At 36.7% G+C, this 13094-nt stretch overlaps 1 protein-coding gene across 1 annotated transcript in view; it reads left to right on the top strand.

The window, feature by feature from the left end:
- Nucleotides 1-13094, top strand: part of fryl (furry homolog, like) — a 164999-nt gene that overhangs the window by 49776 nt on the left and 102129 nt on the right. Inside the window, exons 5-10 of the mRNA XM_007892728.2 lie at nucleotides 55-151; nucleotides 2355-2434; nucleotides 5707-5787; nucleotides 6817-6985; nucleotides 10771-10863; nucleotides 11919-12017. Of these exons, the coding sequence (XP_007890919.1) occupies nucleotides 55-151; nucleotides 2355-2434; nucleotides 5707-5787; nucleotides 6817-6985; nucleotides 10771-10863; nucleotides 11919-12017 (619 nt within the window). The remainder of the gene's footprint in view (nucleotides 1-54; nucleotides 152-2354; nucleotides 2435-5706; nucleotides 5788-6816; nucleotides 6986-10770; nucleotides 10864-11918; nucleotides 12018-13094) is intronic.

Raw genomic sequence — 13094 nt, 5'->3', positions numbered from 1 at the left:
AAATAGCTAATACATCGAGCAAAAATAGCTAATACAATTTTCTCTTCTTTCCAGGGATGAACAACATCGTGACAGAGATTATTTGCTCGAGCGAAGAGACTTAGCTATAGATTTCATTTTTTGTTTAGTTTTAATAGAGGTTTTAAAACAGGTAAGCTATCAAATATTGTCATGTTTGTTTTGAATCTATAGCAGATGTTATCAGTGGTTTATAAAGTATGGTCATGCCGTTGCTTCTGGGTAAGGGAGCAGACTATCTAGTGACTTACTGGCAATTATACATTTGTAGATGTAGGGTGAAGAAACCATCATCCTTGGCTGTAGATTAGCCAAATAGCTCAAACATTAGGAATGACCACTTGGGTGATGGTGCCTATGGAATGTACCCCAATGGAAAGAAAAGGCCAACACTTATGAAGAGAAGAAAATTGGTGTAAAAAAAATCCAAGAATGGTGATTCTTTCACAAATCGCAGAAAAATGGAAATGTTGTGCTGAAAAAAATCTAAATTGTTGGAGCTACTGCTGAATCCTCACCCTCTTGGGCCTATCGAAGTGAAGATACTGCAGCTGTGCATTCTTGTCCCACTGCAGCTTAACTGTTTCCATGGCAGTAGGACAGATGCAGTAAACTCATGACTGAGGCACTCGTACAATCTGTGTCAGAATCTGCTGCCCTTACCATTTTCATTTGATTTAAACCTATTAATTTTACTTAAGTAAAAATCTGAGTAAATGTAAGCATATTGATGTTTTAAAACTAGATTATTACTCCTCGTAAAAGAATTCAGCGACACATTTTGGAAAAGTTAATTGCTGGGGCTGTTGAGAAATAAAATGATGAATGTTTTCCGACTCTACTTGACATGTACTGGTGGCCTTTGAAAGAATTATAATACAGCATGTGGGTAGAAATGTGGGGATATTCTTCATCACTTGATAAACTTCTGCCTAGATATGCAATCTATACAGCATAATCTTTGTCCGAGTTAATTAGGATGCTATTTGCATCAGACTGAGCTAGTAAATTAGTGTCTTTAACATTTTATTAAAAAATCAGCCCAACTGGGTAAATTCTTGGTTGAACCACATGGAATGCAGTTATGTTGTAAGGTACAGTGCATTTACATAATCATTTCACTGTACATTTTTTTGCACAACTAAGGTCTCAGGGATTGATATACCTTTTCCGCTCAGGTTTTCATATTTACAAGGCTAATGTGATTTGCAAGGAGTCATATCACTAATGAGTTGGAATGTGATTTGCAGGGAGTCATACCAGTAATGAGTTTTTTTTCACACTATTTCTCGAGTGAACTGAGGCGATGGAGTAGCATACTGTTGTTTCATTTCTGGGAACAGCTTTTGAATATTGCTGAATTTATAGGATTAAAATCTTCCATAACTGGTAGCCTAAAGATTCACAAGACTGTGTGTGTGTGTGTGTGTGTGTGTGTGTCTCTCCTCTCTCTCTCTCTCCCCCCCGCCTGTGTGTGCGCTGCTGTTCAAAAAACATAATAATCGTTTCTCTGTCTGTCCCATTTTCTTTCTTGTAGCTTCTTATTTCGCTGTTCCTTTCTCTGTCTCACTTGTTATCTTTAACTTTCATTTTCTCTTTCCTTTGTTTTGCTGTTCTCTTCTGTGATTTATTATTATCATTTTACTATTTTCATGATTTTTTTTTCTTTCCTGTTATTTGTTTGTATTTCCATCTCTTTTTTTCCTCATTTTATTGACTTGGTGATTGTACAATTCAATGTGAAGTTCCATATCCTGCTATAACTCTAAACAGTTCACCAACAGGCTTGTATATTTAATGCAATACGAAATACAAAATATTACATTTGTTTAGCACCTGTCACGTCGGGATGACGTCCCAAGGCGCTGAAGAAAGTTGATTTAATAAATAAAAGAGGCTGATTTAACTATACTACAACAACACATGAGAAATAGAATTTTTCTCTTGAGTTTTACCAGAAAGATCAATATGAATGTTTTACTTTTCATCATTTACTCTAAAGCAACTTTTCCAGCCAGTTGGTGAACAAGTGTTTGCTGCAGTTGAATAACCTGTTAGCATGTGAAGAATGGACAATTGGGTGAGGTTTGAGAGGGCTATTAATAGCCATGAAACAATAGCCAATGAAGGATAGCTAACACCTTTAGGAGAGGAGGGTGGTATAAAATGGGTTAAAAAAATAGTACGTTCACATGTTGAAGTTGAGATATTATGGTTTGCTGGGGGCGGGAGTGGAGGGACACAGAGACCAAAGTGTTAGCAAATAAAAAATCTGGGTTATATGCATCCTAAAAACACAAAGAACATAACACACTTATTTATTAATTATTCCACAGATTCCTCTTCATCCAGTGCCAGATGCTTTAGTACATGAAGTTCTGAACTTGGCTTTTAAGCACTTTAAACACAGGGAAGGGTAAGTTGGCTATTTGCCCTTTTTCCAATTGCACTAACCACAATGTGAAAAGGTATGTTCTTGCTTAGTGAAATGTAGTTTTGAGCTACTCTGCAAATTCTTTCTTTGTGTCAAAATAATCATGATATTAAAACCCTTGAACCAGATGAGGTAAATGATTGTCTTAATGGCCTGTGGAATTTTATTGGTCTTCCACAAGCTTATATGGACCTTTCAATTAGAGATTGCATGTTGAACCTTGGGTGGGTGTGGTAAACACAATCAGAGCGGGACAGTTCTCCTTTGCCGCTGGATAACCTGGCTGCACTTAACTATGTTGAGATAAGCCGCTGGGTGTCGTGTGACAACATTCGGATGCTGAAAAAAATTGACTTCTTGGCAATAATACATACTGTACTGTATAAGGAAACATTTTCTTTCTAGCGTGGTAAACTGATCAGTCCATTGCATTTTCTGAAAATTGCTAAAACAATGACTCACAGCATGAGGTGTTCTTTACTGATGCTACAAATCGCAATGTTTGCACTTGTGAAAGCGGTCACAAGCTCAGGAAGGTGAAAAGACATCATATTGGCATGACACTCTAGACACACTATTCACTCATCTAATTTCATGCTTCCATTCCCCTTGCCTATAAAACAGTCATTCTTTCTTCCACCAGTTGGCCAGTACGAAGAGCTTTATACTTCACTGCTCTCGTGTTTCATTGATTGCTCTTTCAATGATCTATTTTTCTTTGAACCTAGTTTTCACATTGTGTGTGGATATCATCATTCTCCCCACTAAACCACATTTTAGTGCTTGGTTGAGCAAGGCTTTTTTTCTCCTCAGCTATTATCACTTTATTTTAAAAGCTTTAGAAACTGTAGAACTGAAAATCTATCAAATCTCAGAATAGGTTTTGTTCAGCTTACACAATATTTTTAAGCAGGTTTTTAAAAAATGCCATTATCCATCAGGCTGAGAAATGTATCTCATTGTACACATCAAATCTACATTCAGATAGATTTCTTGAGCGGATGAAAATCTTAAATTCTATTGGTGAGACATAGTTAATAATCTGCATTAATCTAAGTTTATCACTGAAAATCTATCAGAATTATAAAAAAAAAGTTGTCTTCGGGTCATTAAATTTTTTATTTAGTTTTTAAAAAGCTATTACCAAGGAATCACAATATGTAAGGTGAACTTGCAAATTAGAATGGTGGACAGTTCACGATGCAGTCATAGTTGTGAGTCATATGCTAAATAATTTATTCTTGTGATTAGTAACATCATAGGGGGTTGAGACCTTTGCTCCATTAACCTACCCAAAAAATGTACCAAAAGATAATTTTTGAAGAAGTGTTGTTTTTCAGTTTTAGACGGTTACATTTAATGTAGTTGGTCAGCACACCCCAGTAAGTTTGTAAGGGCAATGAACTGTTATGGCTTTTTTCATTTGAGTTTAATTGTTGATCCTTTAGTTTCTTGTTGAATGAACTTGAACAAACTTCATCTCTCAAATTTTGCACTGAAATAATGACCCATCAGTTTATATACACTTTGAGCCTTTGGATGCCATTCGAGTAAACTTCTTGTCATGGAAGACTATCTGTTTGGAGGATATAAGTTGAACCCATTTTATTAGTGAGTTGCATGCCCTGCTTGCCGATGGATCATGCTAACCAATTTGGTTCCCGATTGTGTAATATTTCAGACAGATCCTGTTTCTCTCCAAAGATAGTCTCCATTTCCATTTACGCCAAAAATCACAATCTCCTCATTTTATCTCTCTCCACAGAAATCCAACTTAGAGCATCCGTTTCATTGTGTGGATGCTTGTAGAACATTAGTGTACTGTGTGGATAGAATAAAACCATTCACAGTCGGTCAAATCAGTATTTGTTACGTACAGTTCCAAGGTTCAGTGCATGATCCGTGGGTATTGTATCTAAACAATATCTGGCTAAGTGCTTAATTGAGTGGATTCTTATTTCTCTCATTTCCTTTGCAGGAAATCTAGTTGCTCTTGTCAAGAGTAATCCATTTGTTATATGATTGGTATTCTTACATATACTTTATGTAGTTGACATCAGAAAGAGCAACAACAACATTATTACATTTATATAACGACTTTCAAGTTGGGAGGATGTCCCAAGGCGCTGGATAGACAGAGTTATGGACCTGAGCTGAGGGTCGGCGTGGGGGAGGTGGGAGGGCAGAGGGGGAAGCAGGGAAATCGAAAGCACGGTCGAAGAGGAGGGTCTGAAGGTGACGAGGGAGGGGGCGAGATGCAGGGACTGCAGGATGGAATTCCAGAGTAATTCTTGCAGATTTATGGAACATTTCTATTCAGATTCACCAGTTATAAGCAACCCAACTTTCTGGTGTCCCTGCAAGGGTAGCAGGTCTTTGTCTCCCTCTTCCATTTGATGGTTACCTTTGGGTTAGGCTCCAGCAGTGGTGGAAATTGCAGACTGAAAGAAAAAGATTCCCTATATTATAGGGCTGTCTTCTTCTGTGAAGATTGGTGCTCTGCATGCCAACTATAACCTAGCAAATTCAATGTTTTTTCAGCTATTTTGCTGTACAATAATATAGTGCTCCTAGACCATCCTGCATGAAGGGCACTGTAAAATTCAAGCTGTTGTTTTGCTGTTCTGGAATTGTATGATGATAGAATGAAATAAAATATTCAGAAACCTTGTTAAACTTCTCAGTTATTTTGGGAACTATAGGAAATTGTGGATGATGATTAAAATACCAATACTAATGCTGAAAATGTTTTGGGAATTTACTGTGCAACTGCTGTATGCAAAGCAGTTGGCAGTAAAATGTTGGTCTGCAGCGTAGTGAACAATATGTAAATAAAATGCAAATCTTTGCCAAGTTTGAGGCTGCGACAATGTTGTAATGTTTTGGAGACCTTTCTGCATTACACTTTTGATGATCCATGCATTGTATTGTGAAAAAATGAAAGCAAATGCATTTTCTGTGTTCATGATTTGCCATTACCTCCTAAATTCATCTTGGTTCCTTCCTAGACTAGTGGTTCTCCTTCTGCAAGGGAACAGTCTACTCTGAAAAATATCTGCACAAAATTAATAACAGCATTAATAAGTGACAGGTGGAGAGGTGTTACATGCTTTTGTTATATTCTTATATGAAACTGTGATGATGTGAAAGTCAAAACTTCTAGATTGCTGTTTGATGTTCATTTTATAGGATCTAGGTTTGCTTTTATTAAGCACAGTTTTATTTTAGTTGTTTCTCGTTTGTGCCTCTCATAGGTATTCAGGACCCAACACTGGGAACATGCACATTATTGCAGATTTGTATGCAGAAGTGATTGGAATTCTTGCACAATCAAAGTAAGTGATCGTTCCATTGCTATATAGCCTCGAGGTTACAGCTGTGTCAGTACTTCTGTTCTATGACCAAAAGAGATAGCGATCTCTTATGGGGGGTATTTTAGAACCGCATTAAAATATCCTTGCTAGTAAAACAACTTTTGATTACCCACTAAATTGCATGTTAGTATTATTGTATAATACAGAAAACAAAAGATAACATAAGAAGATACAAGCAGCCTGTGTGACTCAGTGAGAAAGGCAGGGATGTGAGGGGGAAGAAGACTGCAATAGCTTTGGAAATGTATTATCTTGTTTGAGGGGAAACCCTCACTTGCACTTAGCCAGAACAATGTTTTATATTGTTTTATCTAATGTGTAGTTAACCTTTCCATGAACATAAGAATGAGGAACAGGAGTTAGCAATTTAGCCCATGGAGTGCAATGTGCCACAGAAGATCCCGTGCTGTATTCCAAGTGCATTCTATTATATTTATTATATTGTAATTGCATTCTCACCAATTCCATACACAACCTCAACAGTATTTCCATGCTTTTAAATTCAGTGCCTCTAGCTAAGAACCCATTTGCCCTGCTAGTGACTATTTGTACCTGTGTCTTTAATTTTTTTAATACTACACCCACGTCCCTTTATTCAGCTCGTCCCTCTAGGACCTCCCATTGAATTTACGTTTCCATCCCTTATTTTTACTGCAAAAATCTATATTTTACTACTTTGAATTATATTTGCCAAATATATACTTAACAACTACTCACCTAATCTTATCAGTATCTGTTTTAAAACTTTTACACTATTCTTCTGAGTTCACCAAACAAAGAAGCTTTGTGTTGTCTGCAAACTTGGATATATTCCCTTCTTGCCCAACTCAGAATTGTTGTTACAGTGAACAGCTGCAGGACTAGTAAACGATCCCTGGGGAATTTGCTTGTCACAGCCTGGCAGCCCAAAGACATGTATCTGTTCTGTTAAGCAAGCCTAGGTGTGTTCATTGTGTGTTGTTTTGGTCCTTGAATTCTTTCCTGTTTCAGGTTTCAGGCAGTAAGGAAAAAGTTTATGACAGAGCTGAAAGAACTTCGTCACAAAGAGCAGAGTCCTCATATAGTGCAAAGCATCATCAGTCTAATCATGGGAATGAAGTTCTTCCGGGTCAAAATGTATCCCGTGGAAGATTTTGAAGCTTCATTTCAGTTTATGCAGGTAATCTGCATGTTTATTGGAAACATTTTAAGATTTACTTAATAATGCAGAAATGCCCAAGTATTGATATTTAAGTATGATTAAACAATATTGATGTTTCAAGATTACAGTAAAATCCTGATACCTCGACCCTGGCTCAACTTGTCACGACCCATAAGTCATCACGCTTTCAATATCCCAGCAGTAATTTATGTATTTATACATATGCCTGACTCACCACTTCAGATAATTTGTCCCTGAGCCCTTTTCCTCTGGAGTGCCGAATTATCAGGAGTTCACTATATATCAATTTTGCAGATGTTTTTATTTTACAGGTAATGCAATTTGGGAAGAAACTAGTTTTTTAAGAAATTGAATCGTCTTCCCTCAGTTCCAGACGTCACAGACTTATCGAAGGGCTTGGTTCCATATACTGTCCACTGTACCTCACCTTCATGGTGATCCCCACACAGATTTTATCAGCCATTTCAAGAGTTGCTTTGATAGAAGCCAAGGAGGAGGTTGCCAGCTAGTCATAGGCCAGGGAATGGGGTGAGATATTGGAAGACCAAAACAGAGAAAAATAAATTTAGAATTAGGCAGCCAAATAAAAGCAAAAACAGGAATGCATTGAAAAGAAAAATTAACTAGGAAACACAGAGACAACTGAGAAAATTAAGACAAAGAGTAATTGGGGGAAGAAAAAATAGTTTGTCTTGAAGTAAATTTTAGGAAAAGCCTTTGGCTTTCTCACTGTTGGATTTTAATGATGTATACCCACATGTGTCCAAGATCGTTACTCTGAACTGATGACTCAAAGGCATCCAGGAATGATCTGGTGGGAAGAGGTCTGATCTTCCTCTTCCCACCTCATCACACAAGAAAACTAATTGGCAGCTAAGTTCCCCATCACCCACCAGTATAGCTGCCTTTGTTCACAGCATTGGTGTCCTATGGACCCTTGCTAACCAAAAGTGTTATGCACCCAATTCGAAATATTGACTAGCTGGCTTCCTGTGTTTAAAAATAGCCAAATTTAGGGTCATCAGGTAGCTTCCTGCACATTGCACCCATGCTCAGACCTGAATTAGTCACTACTGATTGGAACTTCAGTGCTTCAGCGCAACATTATTTGTAGTCTGCTCAAAATCTACCCCAGCTGTCTCTGGGAATCTTAAGTGTATAATCTATATTTTAGACAATAGTTTTTCAGGTGTACTGCAACTTTTCACTTTGTGAAAACCAAGGATGCTAATTGTTTGTGTAATCTTGCCCATTTAAATGCTTAAATCTTTGCTTTTGGATGTGGGGGGTGGATTGCTAAATCCCCTAGTATCTTTGTGTTTACTTCATTTTCTTGATATTTCTTTGCTTTGAATGATTTACACAATGAAAGCATGTAAGAAACTTCACAAGAAGTTTTGTGAGCATGCTTAAAGTTCCATTTTTTATCTACTGACATATGTCCAGCATAACTTTGTATAATCTTGTTTAAATTTTCTTAAATTTCTGTATTCTAGATCTCTTTTTGTATTTCAGCATAATTTATGCATCTCTTTGAAATGTGTTAAAAGAATAAAAATATGTGAGAAAGTAAATTAGCAGAAATGCCTGATATAAACAAGATTAGAAGTTGTATGCTTTGTTCAAAATTATAAATACCTTTTATTGGACAACTTCAAATTCTATTTTAGCCCCATCACAAAGTAGAAATGTTAAAAGAACAGCGAGTGCAATTGAAACAGAAAATCACTTATAATAATATATTACCTTCTGAAAGTATGTTACCTTCTAAAAGTAATGTTCTTTTCATTCTGGGATCTGATCAGTCTGTCATCCTATTTCTTCAATACCTTTATCAGTGTGTTTCTTTAGTAATTAAAATTGACAGAACTTCTGTTCTCTATCGCTTTGTCTCTGAAGATTTTCTTGTTTGTTCCATTCCTAAACATTGCAAGGAAACAAAAACCACAACCATTGTTGATCACACTATCTTCACTCTGCAGTTCAGAGAGTAAATCTCAAACCCTGTAACTCTGCACACCCAATTGTGTTAAACATTTTTTTTACAAGTATTACAAGCCCAAATTCAGTTTTGCAGAGGATAAATGAATGTACAGATAATAATAATAATAATCCTTGCATTTGATACCACACCTTTCAAGTCGAGAGGATGTCTCAAAAAGTACTTCACGGGATTCATTGTAGGTGTATTCACTATATTTTTGTAGACAAGTGAGGATACATGGTGTTCTCTGTAATGGTTGAATCCTGTGCTGAAAAGTGCTATCTTAGTGCAAGTCTAGAAAAAAAATTGTACCATGTTTTTTTGGTTTGGTTTCCATCAGCCCAAACTTTACATTATAGTAGGATGTTGCAAAATCATTTCCTTTGCACCCCTGCTGGCTAGAAAATGGTGAACTTGGGGTTGATAGCACACTGAACACAAGCACTTCCTGCACATAAGAGCAGTACTCAGGAAGTGCGGTTAGTGATGATCTGGCAACTTGGAGGTCAGCTAATTTCAGCAGCTGGTCCAAGCATCAAAAAAAACTGAGGATCCACAGGGTAATCACCTGATAAAGCAACCCTCCTTATAATGGAGTTCTACTTTATTATTATTGCTACTTTTTTAACACATTGCTATCCAGTGAAGGGGGGCAGTGAGAAGTCGAACATCCAATTTTCCTCTTTTCCAATAGAGAAATGGCAGAGCCCCACTTAGTGACGTTGTTAATTTGTAGAATAGGAGGAATCACAACCTGTAACTTTCCAATCCAGTGATGCTTCACATTGATGCTCCAATCTGCTGCATTACCTGGTAATCGGGATTTCAAGTTTAATGAAATTATTTTATCATGGTGGTCTGTTGCATCCCCCTCACTAAAATGGATGCCTTAACTTTGGAACAAAAAGCTGTAACTTTGTGTAAGGAGGGATAATACTGCATTTGTGTATAATGCATTGTTTGGAGGTACTGTATTTAAATATTGGCTCCTTTCTGCTCTTGTCAGTGTTTTGTTTGCCAGTTTTCTGCCTTCTCTTCCCTTCTCCCCTGAGGTAACGACTCCTGCTGCCCATTCTTCATAGATAATAATAATAATTGTTGCAGTTGATACAGCGTTTTTCACGTCTTCTCGACTTCTCAAAGCGCTTCACAGAATAGACTGTAAAGTGAATTGACCGTATATTGTAGGTATATTGTAGATAAGCAACCATGGACAGTGAGTGCTCTTTCAACTCTTAATTTATTGCTCACTTCTTGCTCCATCATCACTGATGAGCTTTCAGCCATCATGCTCTGTTCTCTGGAACTTTCCTCAAAACTAATTTGGGTTGTTATCTCCCTCCTTGCTTTCAAAAACCTATTACATCTGTTTAACAATTCATTTGGTCAGTGCCTTTGAATCTCTTATTTTCCTGTTCCCTGTTCACTCAGCTAAATTGGTCATTATAACTTGCACTATACACCATGTAGTGTTTAGCACGTTGGGACGTCTTCCTGATGTGAAAGGCGCTATATGAATATAACTTAAAATTGTATTGCGTAACTTCTACGTAAATGCAAGATATTTTTATTATTACATAATTGTAAATTGTTACCTGACATTCACAAAAGTGGGATAAAACGTTGACTTTGTAATCTCTAGTCCTACATTTACATGTACAGATTGAGCATTCATGGAACTGCCATTACTATTTTTAATAGATTAATGTTTGCTAGATTATGCATCCAAAGAATGTTTATGTAGTTTTTTGGGATGTGTGTTGAAAGGGATTTCTAAGTGAAATTTCTGTGCTTTCAGGAATGTGCACAGTATTTCCACGAAGTGAAAGATAAAGACATAAAACATGCACTCGCTGGACTGTTTGTGGAAATTCTAATTCCTGTCGCTGCTGTGAGTAATTATCTATTCTATCCTTTCAATGTGTAAACAAAACCAAAACTATTGGCATGTGCATTTTAGAACTATTTATACCTGTAAGTATCTTGGGAATACTGAAATTAGGATAGAAGAGAGGTGCTGGTTTAAACAAAAGTTGGTAAAGCTCATTTGAGAGAGGGTGATATGGTAGAGTTGCATGCTCCTAAGAAGGATGAGAAACCCATAGCTATGTTGGATATCTGCATTGATTATAAAGGATGTTGTAAGGGGTTTAGGAGTACCCTGGAGGGTTAATGAAAAAGTCTTTATCCAAAAAAAAATCAATCCACTTAAACTGACATTCACAATCCAGTAGAATAGATTATAAGGGATGTTCTCTTCATTAATTCAGAATCATGCTGAGCAGCCCAGTTGGAATCTTGTTTTCCTCTTAATATTTCAGGCCTATTTAGAGATGTGTTTCAGTCGCCTCCGAAGCCTATTCTATTCTGTTTACCAAGTAGCAGAAAAAAATCTGAATTATTAATAAAATATTTGAAATATGATCTGAAAAATTAATCTAGAAAATTCTAACTTGTTCCAAGTAGTAACTTTTTGCCAATATTTGACTAAAAACTACATACAAATTAGGAACCTTTATTCAAGCTTTTTCCAAGCACAAATTTTATTCAGTTTGTCAAGGGGGTTGCCTCGTTCAATGGGTAAATACATAATGGGGCCTAAAAATGTGTAGGACAGAGTGCTACTAAGTCAATAAGAGCTCAATAATTACTCTGGTCACCACTTTGCAAGTTACCTACCAACTGAGTTGAGTCTATGCCAATGTTGTTGATGACAGACTGCATTGATGTACCTTGATGTCACCCAAGCCCACAGTCTTGAATGTTGCCATGACTGTATCAGCTAGTGAGCCCCAGTGAGACTCTGGCATCACTGTTCCAATGTTGCATTCTCTAGAGATCTGTCATGAATGTTCCAATACAAGCTGTGAAAAGGCTGAAGCCTTGATAAACACTATTATGCGCAAGTAAAATGGTTTTCAAGAAATTAAACCTTTTGCATTTTAGGCTGTTAAGAATGAAGTGAACGTGCCATGCCTCAAGAATTTTGTAGAGATGCTTTATCAGACCACCTTTGAGCTTTCTTCAAGAAAGAAACATTCATTGGTAAGTATTTTGTGCTCCCAATTTATCAAAAATACAGCACTTCTCAATCTGCTGTTCTCTCTGGGTATCTTTCTCTCTGGCTCTTTTTATTCTCTCTTTCTCAACCTCTTTTTATCCACTGTGTATATACGCGTCTTTCTCTCCCACTCTGTCTCTTTCTGTCACCCCCCGTCTCAATCCCTACCTTGTGCACTGCTAAATAAACTCACATACATGCGCACAACTTAATTTTTTTGTGCTACTGGATTTTATTTTGCTGATGCCTTGTGGTCTCTTTGACTTGTTAATATTCAAGTGTACTACAATTATAGAAACAAACTGCCTGGATCAAACCTTTTCATTATTATTAATGGAAAGACATATACTGAACACAATAAATCATCAGGATTGTAGTTTTGTTAAGTATATCAGACTAGAATATATATATATTTTCCCACCTATGAATGCACAGATATTTTGAAATTGCAAAAAGTTCATGCCTTGACTTATAAAGTACATCCCCAAGTACATGAGGGTTAAATTCACTATTCTACATTATATTCATATTCGACAATTGCAAATGCACTTTTTCATTGAACATGTGTTTTTGTCTTCTGCCTTTCGGATATAAATTTTTTTAAATGATTTGGTCTGAGGCCAAGATCCTCCCTGTTTATCACACAATGGATTCAGGAGGCTTAGAGTCTGTACCTATTCAAAGCTAAAATGGCTTTGCGTCACTCCATTGGAATTCTCATATTGGCTGGGTACGTGTGGTCTTAACAAGCTGTCAGGTGCTTTTGATTTATTTTTCTTCAATGACCAGGAGAATTTAGTCTCCTGGTTTTAAGTTATTGATTTTTTAACTCACTTGGAAGCTAGTTGGTTTCGAAATTGTACAGTACTGTTGGGAGCTATTAAGTATGACAAACATTTTGATTTACAAGGTTGAGTAAATACATTGAGTTTTCAATAAATAATCCAAGCATGGATAATATTCTCATTTCTTCTCAAACCTACAGATTGATTTCAGATATTTCTGTTTAAATTTTCAATCCATCCCTGAATTAGGGGACAAGGTTAATATCTGTTTTTGGT

Source organism: Callorhinchus milii, unplaced genomic scaffold (genome assembly GCF_018977255.1).
Source record: "Callorhinchus milii isolate IMCB2004 unplaced genomic scaffold, IMCB_Cmil_1.0 Scaffold1, whole genome shotgun sequence".
NCBI classification, from domain to species: domain Eukaryota; kingdom Metazoa; phylum Chordata; class Chondrichthyes; order Chimaeriformes; family Callorhinchidae; genus Callorhinchus; species Callorhinchus milii.
The sequence above is the reverse complement of the archived record's forward strand: the minus strand, read 5'-3'. Positions and strand labels throughout refer to the sequence as shown.